This window comes from Octodon degus, unplaced genomic scaffold (assembly GCF_000260255.1).
Source record: "Octodon degus isolate 3935 unplaced genomic scaffold, OctDeg1.0 scaffold00075, whole genome shotgun sequence".
Taxonomy (NCBI): Eukaryota; Metazoa; Chordata; class Mammalia; order Rodentia; family Octodontidae; genus Octodon; species Octodon degus.
Genome location: NW_004524651.1, coordinates 3,124,188 through 3,136,950, shown reverse-complemented (window position 1 = coordinate 3,136,950; position 12,763 = coordinate 3,124,188). Strand labels below are relative to the sequence as shown.

General features: G+C 50.5%; 1 protein-coding gene across 6 annotated transcripts in view; it reads left to right on the top strand.

Moving 5' to 3' along the window:
- Positions 1–12,763, top strand: part of Greb1l (growth regulation by estrogen in breast cancer 1 like) — a 213,995-nt gene that overhangs the window by 180,558 nt on the left and 20,674 nt on the right. For all 6 annotated transcript variants that reach the window (XM_023720352.1, XM_023720355.1, XM_023720354.1 and 3 more), the window contains 3 exons: positions 2,425–2,617; positions 8,403–8,536; positions 9,309–9,648. In XM_023720352.1, the coding sequence (XP_023576120.1) occupies positions 2,425–2,617; positions 8,403–8,536; positions 9,309–9,648 (667 nt within the window). The remainder of the gene's footprint in view (positions 1–2,424; positions 2,618–8,402; positions 8,537–9,308; positions 9,649–12,763) is intronic.

Here is a 12,763-nt window from a genome sequence, read left to right as displayed (position 1 = left end):
TTTTTTTTTTTTTTTTTTTTTTTTTTTTTTTTTTTTGAGGACCCTTGCCCCAAGGGAAGCACTATTCTACTGAGCCATCTCCCAGGCCCCTAATTTTTTGTTTTAATTCTAATTTGTACTCTTTTTAAAAAATAATTAATTTAAGTTAAAACAAGGTTAAAGGCATATGAGAGAGAGAGTAGTGGGAGCTGGGTGTAGTGGTGCATGCCTGTAATTCCAGCATTTGGAGGCTGACGCAGGAGGATCACAGGGAATTCCAGGCCAGCCTGGGCTACAAAATGAGACCCTGTCTCAAAAACAAAAGCAAAAAAAGAGTATTGTGGAACCTTGCTTCAGAGAGAGGGTGGCAAGGGGTGCAGTATAGACACCCCCAGGGAGGCCTTCTCAGCAGCCCTGCTTCTCCCCGTCCTCTCCTGGGACTCCACCTCTCCTGGCCTCCCTCTCCTCCCTTGAAAGCAGCAGAGATTCCTCAGAACAACGAGAGAGCACAGGAACCTCCGTGTTCCAGGCTGAGCAGCGGCTGGGCTGTCACGGGTGGACTCATTCATGACAGTCCTGCATGTGGGGTGGAGCGAGGCCTGTGCCCAGACCGCACTGCGCTGTGTGGCCGGAGATCCTCACCCCGTGGCACTTACTGTCCTCAACATCTGAGCAGAGGGAAGCCTGGGGCAGCACTGAGCATTTGCAGGTCCTCTTTCCTGCAAGAGACACCAAGATGAACAATCTGGAAGTTTTTGGTCTGTGGTAGAAAAGTCAGAATTACAAAAACACTTGTTTTCTTCCACAGTTCAGGTGCCAGAATGTGTTTGAAACTCTACAATTTCAAACCTAGAGCCATGCATGGGTATAAATAAGATCTTGTAGGGCCAGGGAGATGGCTCAGTGGAATAAGCACTTCCTTGGCAAGCCCAAGGGTCTGAGTTCAATCCCCGGTTCTGGAAAACAAAACAAAACAAAACCATCTTGTAGCACTTGTGGATTAGAAGAAAGGAAAGAAGGAAGAGGAGGAGAGATAGAGGAAAATGGCTTTTCACACATCTGTTCAGCTGTTGCTCGTGTTCTCTGAGCCAGAATAACTTGCTGACCTGCTTCTCTTTGTCCTTAAAAGCCAAGGCTCTTTCTGTGGACACGCACTGGGCCTCTGTATTTACCTCCGGAGAGCATCATGCTGCTGGTTTTGTTGTTGGTTTGATTTTTGTTTTGTGTTCTGGTACTGGAGATTGAATCCAGAGAACACTGAGCTACCTCCCCAGACTGCTTATTTATTTAACTTTGAGCCAGTGTCTCTGTAAGCTGCCCAGACTGAGCTGAAACCGCCAGTCCTCCTGCCTCCTCCTCGTATGTAGCCAAGATGATTCCTTTAATTATAAAAAATGCAAGTGGTTCTCAGGCTGTGTGCCTCTCTGGCACCCAAATTGAACAGAAGTGAAAAAGCATCAGAGGTGCCAGTCTTGGTCCCAGGTTGCCCAGCCCTCTGCCTGTTTCACAGCCCAGGCAGGAAGTGGGTTGAAAACCCTGAGCGTAGGCTGCCGCATGTCTCTGACTAGGGGCCGCGTGTTGCCAGGGACTTTCCTGCTCAGGCTGAGCTTTCAAAGTAAGTGGCCCCTCTCAGCATAGACTCAAAGCCCCTGGCCTGGTTAACTGAAAAGGAGAAAAGGAAGAAGATGCCTGAAATCTGGCAGATTAAATGTTAGGAAAGAACATAGAAGGGCTGGTGAGATGGCTCAGTGGTCTAAAGCACTTACTTAGAACAAGCTTAGCAGAGCACAGGGACCACGGTTCAATCCCCCAGCACCACATGCCAGCCAGCCCCGCCCCCTGGTGGGCTGAGCTGGCCACACACACACACACACACACACACACACACAAATAAATAAAATAAAAAGAAAGAACATAGAATTTTTATCTTCCAAATACAATTGGGGGGCCAGCCCCTTAGCTCAGTTCTTTAAGTGGCTGCTTCAACAAAGCAGTCAGGCTCAGGTTGCTGTGGTTCAATCCCCACAACTCAAGCCAGCCAATCATGCCCTGAAGGCATTAGGAACAAAACAAAACAAAAAAAAAAACCCAAATACAATTGATCTATTAATTTTTTAATCATTAATTTGGTACAGGGTCTCACTACACAGCTCAGACTGGCAGTGATCCTCCTGTCTCAGCCTCCCTAGTGCTGGGACTACAGGTGTGTGCCACCACACCTGGTTCTGGGGCTGGCATGGCGTGCGATACAGGGAATCGAACCTGGGTACTTATACTTTCGAGGCAGGTGCTTAAACTGCCAAGCTATCTCCCCAGCCCCTTCTACTCCTGATTTAGAGAAGCAAGAAACGTAAGATCTAAGACAGGATCTCTACTTGGGCAGGCACCTCTGCACCTAGATAATGAGAGTAGGCAGTACTAATGAGACTCTTGATGCCCCTACAGTGTCATTTCAGGGTCCCTGTCACATGGGGAGCCCAGCCATGGCCTGGCGGACAGAGTCATTAACTGCAGAGAAGTCCTGGAAGCTTTCAACCTCCTGGTGCTACAGGTCAGCTCCTTCCCATACACCCTGCAGACCCAGCAGTCCCGGATCAGCGCCAGCAACGAGGTACACTGGATGCAGCTGGACCCCACGGTGAGTCCCCAAGGCTCCAAGCAGACACTTGGCACTGACCCTGATCCCAGTCTAAAACACAGAGCACAAGAGTTCAAATCTCCTTAAAGTTCTACTTGATCATAGTTTTTATGTGGGGCCTTGCGTGTTATGCAGCCTGGTCTCGAACTTGTGGGCTCAGGAGATCCTCCTGACTCAGTCTCCTGAGTAGCTGGGACCACAGGCCTCCTGCCATGCCCTGATGATTGCAAGTGTTGCAAGACTAAAATCCATAGAATAGCATCCTAGAAAACTCACCCAGGGGTTATTCCTAAGTATCATGCAGGTAGAATTTACCTGTCCATGGGCCTGGGGAGACAGCTCAATGGCATAAACACTTGCCTGAAAGGTGCAAGCTTTCACGTTTGATCCCCAGTACAGCATGCCGTGCCAGCCCTGGAACCACAGGTGTGCCGTGCTGGCCCTGAAACTGAGCATGGTGACACATGCCTATAGTCCCAGCGCACTGGGAATGCTGAGACAGGAAGATCACTATGAGTCTGAATGCATAGCAAGACCCTGTATCAATAAAAGAAATTTTTTTTTAAAGTTACCTGTCCTCTATAGTTTTTTAATGTAATGTTGAAAGAGTCGTCAGTCTTCTGGATTTAACTTTGTGCTTGTGAAGGATTAATTTCACTTAGACCTGAAAATTTTATTGTCCTCTTGCGTGGCCACTCTGTCACCATAATTACTGTCAGTCCCTGCAGCAGATGGACTCCCCTTTCAGGTAGTCCTCGAGGCTGATGGCAGTGTGGGCATGCCTCTGTCACTGGGAGAGCTCCCGTTGTGTCGGGAGCTGCCTTCTATATCTTTATATTTTTTGGTGCCAGTCCCTAACACTTCAAAAATATTTTCTGCAATCTATTAGCTGTATCATAAAAAAGAAATAATTTCATAAACATAATAGATTAAGCTGGGCATGGTGGTACATGCCTGTAATCCCAGCACTCTGGGAGGCCAAGGCAGGAGGATTACAAATTCAAGCCCAGCCTAAGCAACTTAGTGAGACTCTGTTTCAAGATATAAAATAAAAAGGGCTGGAGGAAAAAAAGGGGGGAGGCTAGGGATGTGGCTAGTACAGAGGCCCTGGGTTTAATCCCCAGTACTGCAGTGGTAACATGTAGCTGTTAAGCATTAATATTATCCCTAATGTCGATGGCTAAATATCCTCAATCCAAAAATATTAAACACGGGGGACACAGAAAAGTAGGTGTGCTGAAGTATGACACTAGTCTTGCACACGAATCCCGTTTTCATCTCATCCAGCTCATCTGATTCCATTGGGAAGTGGATTTGTGCTGCCCGTTTGTTCTCTGCGGTTGGCTGTCCCACATGGTCCCTCGGCTTGTGGTCCCAGGGGTGGCTCTGGGCCTTTGCCCTACTGGGGTCTCCTCCACGCCAGCCAGCACCATCAGGGGGCACCCCCATGTGGTGCCGGCTGGGTTTACAGAAGGAAGAACATGTGTGGGGGAGGGGCATTCTTTATAAATATGGTCAGAGACCATGAAATCAGTGCCGGAGAGACTTCTGCACAAGCATGTTGATCAGCCGTGTTCTCAACAGCCAAGAAATGGAACCAACCTAAGCATCCTATAGACAGACGAACAAAGCGCCGCGGAACATGCCTAGCCACAAAAGGAATGAAACTCCAGCGCTGGCAGCAGTGCGGGTGGAGTGGAGGTCCCTGTGCTAAGCAAGGGAATCAAATGCAGTGACAAACGCTGCACGCTGTCACTGACGTTGGCCTCCAGGAAGTCGGGCGTTGGGTCGTGGTTACAAGACTGCAGGGAGAAGGAGCAGGCTGAAGGGGGCCACAGGAGCTGCTGAGGAGGGAGGAGGAAGAACTTCCTATGTTCAGAGGCACTGTAGGATAATGACAATGACATTAGTTGAATATTCCGAAACAGCTTGTAGGGAGGATTTTGAATATTCCCAGCCCAAAGCAATGCATGTGTGATGTATTGCTGGGCCCCTACTTGAGCTTCAGCGCCGGTACACATCACACTGCAGTCCAGAAATACCGACAATTATGTCAAGTAAAATAAACGTTTTTATCTCCTTTTAAATCCAATATGAGGGCCGGGGAGATGGCTCAGTGGAATAAGCGCTTCCCTGGCAAGTGCAAGGGCCTGAGTTCAATCCCCGGTTCTGGGGGAAAAAAAATCCAATATGATAGGGCCGGCTAAATAGCTCAGCTGATTAAAGTGCCTGCAAGGAGGCTCAGGGGTCAGGGCTTTGATCCCCGGACCTGCCATGCCGGCCCCACCCCAGGGCATGCTAAGAAGGCAATTGAGACTGGGTGTGGTAGTGAGTGCCTGTAATCCCAGCTCTCCAGAGGCTGTAAACAGGCGGATCACTAGAGTCCGATCTAGTAGTAAGACCCTGGACACCCTGTAAACCCTTCCCTAAAAATACAAAAATAAATCCACTATGATGTTCCAGGGTATTGTGGGGGTACTGGAAAACACCCTCCCTTTTCTTGTTCCTTTTGTCTTTCCTCATAGCCCAGTAGCAGGAAGACAGGCTAATAGCTCCTGCCCTTTATTTTTAACTTCCTCAAATAATAGAGAAACAGACTCAAAGTATTGTCCTTAAAAGGCATTGCTATGATTGTGCTTAGCATTTTAGGTAGAAAATGGCATTATGTTATCATTTTTAAAAAATTTATGTTAAGAGATAGTCTAATGGAATACTTATGGATTAAAGATAAGATTCAGGAATTTATTCAAAGTAACTGAGGGGTAGGGAGTTATACTCTTCTGTAACAGAAGATTTAAAAATTCATTGGGCTGGAGAGATGGCTCAGTGGTCTAAAGCACCTACTTGGAACAAGCTTGGCAAAGTACAGGGACCACGGTTCGATCTCCCGGCACCACATGCCAGCCAGCTGCGCCCCCTGGTGGGCTGAGCTGGCCACACACACACACACACACACACACACACACACACACAATAAATGTTAAAAAAATAAATAAAAATAAATAAAAATAAATAAAAAAAATAAAAAAAAAATTCATGCCTGTGGAATTGTCCACAAAGGGAAAAGGAAAAACTGTTTTTCACTGTCCCCGTGTCAGAGACGAGCTCCTGACAGTTCGCCTTCTTTGGTCACCCTGAAGCCAGTGCAGTGTCCTACAGGAGGAATCGGCAGAGAAGCAGAGCGGCTCAAGAAAGCACTATCCGTGTCTGTGGCCTCAGGGTGGGTCTCTCAGAACCCACAGAGAAGCAACGTCAGTGGAGACAGCTACTATATCTCTAAACCATGAAGTCACTGCCACTCGAGAGCACCCAGGAGGCTTCATGGAAGACAGCGCCCTGGGGTCACCCTGGCCAGAGAATGAGGGGGACACAGATGCTCAGCTGGTGGCAGTCAGAGCGAACAGGGAGGGGCAGTGGCCAGTTCACAGGGGGCACTTGGTGGCACGCAAAGGCTTCTGGGAGCATCGCACAGTGGGAGCGCTGGCAAGAGTTTCCACACGTTACACAGCAGGCCAGGGTTTCCTTTGTCGAGGGCATAGTATCATGACATCTGTTTCTTTATTTTTCATATTAGCAGTGTTGATGTGTGGTTCAGTGAATTTTCACAAATGGAACACATGCCTGAAACCAGGGCCCAGATCAAGGAAAAGCATAGGACCAGCGTCTAGAGAGTGCTGTGCCCATCCTGGGCACCCTACTGAAGGCTGGCGCTATGCTCGCCTCCTAGGACAAAGTTTTGCCCAGTCTGGAACTTTATATATGTGGAACCATGTGGTGTGCACTTTTTCTGTACCTGGCCTCTTCTGCCTAGCACTAGGCATGTCAGGTGTGTCAGACTTCTCATGAGCTGTAGGACTTTGGTACATGCACACATGTGGCTCTCCGGCAGGTTACTGGCTGGCCCGCTTCACAGGCTGCAGTGTGCTGTGGTGACGCGTGTGATTTCCATTAGCCGGGGTGAGCTGCAGGCCACTTGGCATACACGGAGGGGTGCAGACGAAGGTCATCCTTTTGGTCCACAGAGAAGGGACAAGGCTGTGTCTCTCTTGACCGTTTGCGTTGGAATGAGCAGTAGTACTTAATTAACTCAGAGCCGCAGTCTGGTGACAGGCAGACAGGGAGCCAGCAAGTTTTCTGGGATTTGTTTATATGAGGGAAGTAAGAGTCACAGTCCCTTTTGAGATGATGCTTTTCGATGGAGAAAAAAACGGCAAGGGGAGGGGTGACGTGGGACGGGCAGGCGCGACTGCCTTGAGCGGAGACATTTGCTGGCACAAATGCAGAATCAGAGTCTGCACCCTGTGCATCTGGATTTTTTTTTTTTCCAAAGGCATGAAAATGGAAGCAGCTTGTGCGGTAATATTGCGGAGGGAAGCAATGAGGACAGCAGCCAGGAGGCGCAAGGCCAAGGCCCTGCGAGGGAGTGCACTGGGTTTGGCCTCGGGAGTCCTCGGTGACCTTCCTTGGGCAGTGTCAGGAGCAAGCAGTTGACTGGAAGAAAGGCAAAGAGGGCACCCGGAGGCCGAGAGGAGCTGCAGGCTGAGTGTCAAAGGGAACTGGGTTTAGGGAACAGGCATTATTTTTATTGTAAGGCGTTATTGTATTGTAAGGCATTATTTTATCATTAACCCCCCCCCCCCGCCACACACATAAGCACTAGGTCAGTAAAATGCCGTGGCTTAGGACACCGAAGTGTCTTTACAGTGACACTGCTGCATGCACCCTAGCTTCTGTGGTGCGGTGCCTTGTTCACTTCCATTACATCTGCAATGTTACAAACGCTCCTGACAGAGTGGGGAGGCTGCTGGCTTCCATCCCTGTTTTGAGCCCCAGGAGAGCTCCACCTGGTCACAGGCGTCAGGTAGCCACCGGGACCATCATTTTACCAGTAGCAAAAGTGAACGGGGTGCTCCCCGTCTAGCAAGTCGAGGTGCTGTGGCAGGAAGAGGAGCAGGTGCGTGGGAAGATTCCAGGCGGCCCTGAAAACGGGCCCCGAGACTCAGCTGGCTGCGTGGCTAAGCTCTGGCCCCATGGAAGGAACCAGAGAGGAAGGATTTTCTTCCTGTGGTGGCTTCCATTCCCAGCTGTACCACACACTGCTCAGTCTGAGTTCTTTAACCTTCTTCTTCTGTGTGTCTAATCTATCTCTATGTTAATGTGGTTTAGAAAACTAGGTTATAAAATAAGTGAGGGCATATTGTAAGTACATATCAATGCACTAATAATAAAAGGCAATTAAAGTACATGAGTGATGCGACAACAAGAAAAATTTCTGTAGCAACTAATGTAGAAAAGAGGCAAAAAGCTATAAATAAACTGTGATAGTCCATGTAGTGTTCTGGAGCTGCAACTTGCCACAGCTCTGGGGACACCCAGAGGTCTTCTCCATGGAGGCTAGGTCCACAAAGAGCAGAGTGATTTTCTCTAAGAAGGCAACAGAGAGTATATATTTCCATTTTAAATAAATTTTGTCTGACAAAGAATGAGCTGCCACACATTGCCACCACTAAGTGATGTCAGGCAAGTGCTGTGTCACAGAGGAGCTTTAGTGCCTCTCTGGAGAGTTCCATGGGTTGCGTGGGGCCAGAAGAGAGCCACGTCCAGCCCACACGGAAAGAGGGGTCTGGAGCCCTTGTGTGTCTGAACAAAAGCAAGGAACAGAAGCCTTCCACATAGCTGCCACTTGCCATGGATGCGTGTGACCTTCACAGGAGGGGAGGAGCAGCGGGGCCACCTGCCTCACCTGGGCTTCCCATCCTTACGCCTCTGTTTTGTGTCTGACCAGGAGGATGCGAGCTGCGGGGAGAAGCTGTACTTTGGCCTGAATGAGTACAGCAAGTCCCTGCAGTGGGGTGTCACCTGCCCACTGCTGAGGTGTGACGAGACCTTTGAGAAGATGGTGACCACACTCCTGGAGAGGTAAGCACGGGCTTCGCACTGTTCACTGCTTCACTTGCAGGCAGATCAGAGTCAGAGGCTGTGATGGCCCCAAGGGAGGCTGACGAACCCGTGCAGATGAGACCAGGTCAGCAGAGCCTTTCCCAAGATGAGCGCATCCCTTGGGGTTCTATGGACACCATGCCTGAGCTGCCGGCACAGCGAGCTGCCACCGGGAGAATGGGCCAAGGCCAGGGCCTCTGCTCACTGATGTCACCTGCCCGGGCACCGGCTTCCCTGACCCCATGCAGCCGCCCTCCCAGCTGCTGCCCCTCCCTTGTGGCCGCCAGGTCCCCCTGGTCCTCAGGTGACCCAGCTTCACCAGGACAAACATGGGCAGGGAAGGCCACAGGCAGGCCTCACCAGAGCCCAGAGCAGCCTAAAGCCAAGAACCCTTCTGTCCTGTCTTAGCTCCAGATCACATTCCCAGTTTTTCTTTTTCTGACCGTGAACCCCAAAGTAGGGAGGCCTTTATCTAGCCTGACAGAGGTTCCGCCCAGCGTGCTGTTTCTCAGCGGGGGTCGCGGGCTCAGGGCCGGATCTGTGAGGCAGACAGGCGTTTCCATCATGCAGATTCTTCCCACTGGCCACGATTATTCACAAACCATCTACTGAACAAACCGTCCTAGGATCAGGCGAAGAGAAACAGGAAAAAACTGAAATGAGGGGCCGGGGAGATGGCTCAGTGCGCAGCACCAGCCTGGCCTGAGTTCAGTCCCTCGTCCGGTCCAGCATCGCTCCCTGTGCCCCGCAGGTACCCGCGGCTGCACAGCATGGTCGTGCGCTGCTACCTGCTCATCCAGCAGTATGCGCAGGCGCTGATGGCACTCACCACAGTGGCTGCGCTGCGTGACCACAGCACGCCCGAGACGCTGAGCATTGTGGACGACCTCATCAGCTCCCCGGGCAAGAACGCGAGCGGCCGGGGTCACATGCTCATGATCAGGGTGCCCTCGGTACAGCTGGCCGTCCTGGCCCAGGAGCGGCTGCAGGAGGTGCGCGACCAGCTGGGCCTGCAGTACCGCTTTGAGATCGTCCTGGGCAACCCGGCCTCAGAGCTCAGCATCGCCCCGCACTTCGTGGCGCGACTGAAGGTTAGCAGGGGCGGGCGCCCCCCCCCCCACTTATTTCCTGCAGTCTGGGAAGCTCCCTGGGGGCTCGGGGGCTGAGCTGAGTATATTTTTGTACACGGGTGAATTTGAGCCCAGGCTGAGCCACATCTTTGCTGTCCTACCCAGAACTAGTCTCTAAAGCTCCAGTCTGGCCTCTGTGGCCTTGCATGCAGTTTGTCTCCCTGCTCACGTGCAGAAAAGGAGATGACAGTTTCACCTCATGTTTATTGACCTTGTTCAAGATGCAGCCAGCCTTCCGCCCTGTTTTCTGGGGAGGGATAAAGGTAAGTTCTCTCAGTGCTCTGTGGGGTGCCCCTAGAGTAGCCTCAGCTCACTGAGCGCTTCTCTCCACCCTCTGTGCCTCCTGGCTAGCGTCATGAGGTGCCCTGTGTTCTCAGTAGTCCTGAGGACCACTACCTGCTCCTGCATGGGTTCCTCAGCAGGCCCCGTAGCTTCATGGAAACATCCTTGGACACAGCCAGGCATCCCAGAGGGACCTGTGCCTGACCAGGCCCACGTTGCCCCTCTGCTCCACCAGGGCCTCTGTGCCCTCTCTTCCTGTCGCGTGTGACTTCATCCACCCATTGCTCTGCCTCAGGCCTGCCTCAGTCCTCTCTGAGGCCTTGCGTAATCCAGTGTGTCCTAGCCATGGAAAACACTGATGCGCAAAGAGGTGGCGAGCCATCTTCTGCATTAGGCAGACAGTGGTGCAGGGGCTCATGGGTGAGCGCTTGGCAAGCATATTCACGGCCCTGGCTTCCAGTCTAGATTACCAGAACAAAGTAGAACTTGGGACTGGCACAAACGTTACAAAAAGGAAGCATGCTAGTCTTCAGAGATTTGAAGCAGTTTTCTATTTGCAAAATGAGAGAGTTGCATGGAATGACTTCTAAGAGCTCAAACCTGATTTTTATTTAGTGTCCCTAAATCATTTTTATAAATGTAATGCTTTTTATTGTATTAGTTAATATAAGTTAACCTAAAATGGAAAAATATAGTAGTTTGGTAAGTAACTAGAATAAAATTGCCCAAAATAGAAACACCTGTTTTTAGTAGAAATTACATCACTTATATTTCAGATATAGAGATATGTTCATAATATTGAATTATAGTGAAGTTTCTAGGGTGAATGAACTCCCAAAGCACTTCTCACGGTGTAACTCTGAAACCTGCCCCCCAGGCCATTTAAAAATGCTAACAGTGGTCTAGAGAGATAGCTCAGGGGTTTAAGCACCTGCCTGGCAAGCACAAGGACTTGAGTTCAATCCCTGGTACCGCATGCAGTGCCCGCCCAGGGCCCTGATACCAGGTATGGTGGCACACACCTGTAATCTTAGCACTGGAGAGGCTGAGACAGGAGGATCACTATGAGTCTGAGCTGCATAATGAGATCCTGTACCAAATAAATAAATAATTTTTTTAAATGCTGACGATGAACTCAGAAAGATGAATCACCATGGCCAGCCATGGCCGCGAGGGTCCCTCAGGTGGGGCTGCTGGGTCCCCTGGGTCCTCTGTTCCTCGCAGTGTCCGCCTGCAGCCTGAAGCACCAGGCATGGAGACAGTGTGGCTATGACTACGGGAGTTTCCCCTGGGGCCAGCGCCCCAAAGCCATCATCAAGGTCCAGGGCTTTTACAGAGCACCTGGCCTGTGAGGCATGCAGATCACTGAGAGCAAGCGCTGGGGGAGAGCACCTCTAGCGCCAACTTCCCAGTGTGGTTCTGTCTCCTCAGTTTGTATGAGTAGATACAAGACACAACATAAAACGGATCTGGCTAAGAGATCCATTTCCCCCAAATCCCTGGATCCTGCCTGGCTCCTTTTCCAGCTCCATGTGTGTGAGGGAAAACACAGAACTCTGGGGAGAGGCCACCTCCTGGAACCAGCCCCAGCCCTGGGTGATGGCCATCTGTCCTCAGGGCAGGGTGGAGGTGCCAGAACGGGTCACTCTCCTGACAAAACCCGACACATCTGCACCTGTGCTGTCACTTGTAGGAACCCTTAGACCAGCCCTTTGGAAGGGTGCAGGCTTAAACAGGAACAAATCAGCTGCTCCATGCTGAGTCACATCCCATCCCAGAACCCAGGGCTAGGCCAGGACTCTGTGACCAGGGGCAGACATGGAAGACCTGGGGGAAGGAGGAGTGGGCTCTGGGGGCTTGCCGACATGGGAGCCATGAGCAAAGGTGAAATGTGTTTCATAATCAACTCAAGGGGCTGGTGAGATGGCTCAGTGGTCTAAAGCACCTACGTAGAACAAGCTAAGCTAAGCAAAGCACAGGGACCGCGGTTCAATCCCCCAGCACCACATGCCAGCCAGCCCCGCCCCCTGGTGGGCTGAGCTGGCCACACACACACACACACACACACACACACACACACACATAAATAAATAAATAAATATCAACTCAAAATAAATCTCCTGCATAGTAAGTATGAGCTCCCTCATCCCATCGGGACCCAACTCCCGAGCCAGGAGGAAGTCGCTGTGCTTGCATGGTTTCAGGTATTTCCAGGCACAGGCAGAGGGGGAGCCCAGTGCAGACAGGAAGGGTCTTCTTGTTTATCAAGGCTAGGTTTCCTCACTTGGTCTTTTATAGACATCAACAGACCTTTATTTTGTTTCTTGGCCACTGGGTTTCTTTTTGTCACATTTTGTGCTTAGCAAAGCAAACACTGTTCTAGTTGAAAGCAGAACTGTGTGTATCTCTTACTTCTCAGCCCTTCTTCCCCAAAGCACTGTCAGAAAGGTCTGCTCTCCAGCAAGGCCTACTGGAGAGTGGGGGTGAAGCCCAGTTAGATGGATACTTGTAAGACGCAGGAGACACTACTCTATCCACCTGACGCCATTACTTTTTCTGTTCTAAAATACAGAGTGGCATAAGCACCTGCCTTGCAAGTGCAAGGCCCTGAGTTCTATCTTCAGTACAAAATACATAAATAATAAAAATTAAGATAAAAATAAAAAATAAGGGGCCTGCCAGTTAGCTCAGTTGTTTAAGCGCCTTCTTATGCAAACACAGTCAGGCTCAGGATATTGCAGTTCGATCCCCAGCTCCACACATCTTACCAGACCTGCCCTTAAGGCAGCCTGAG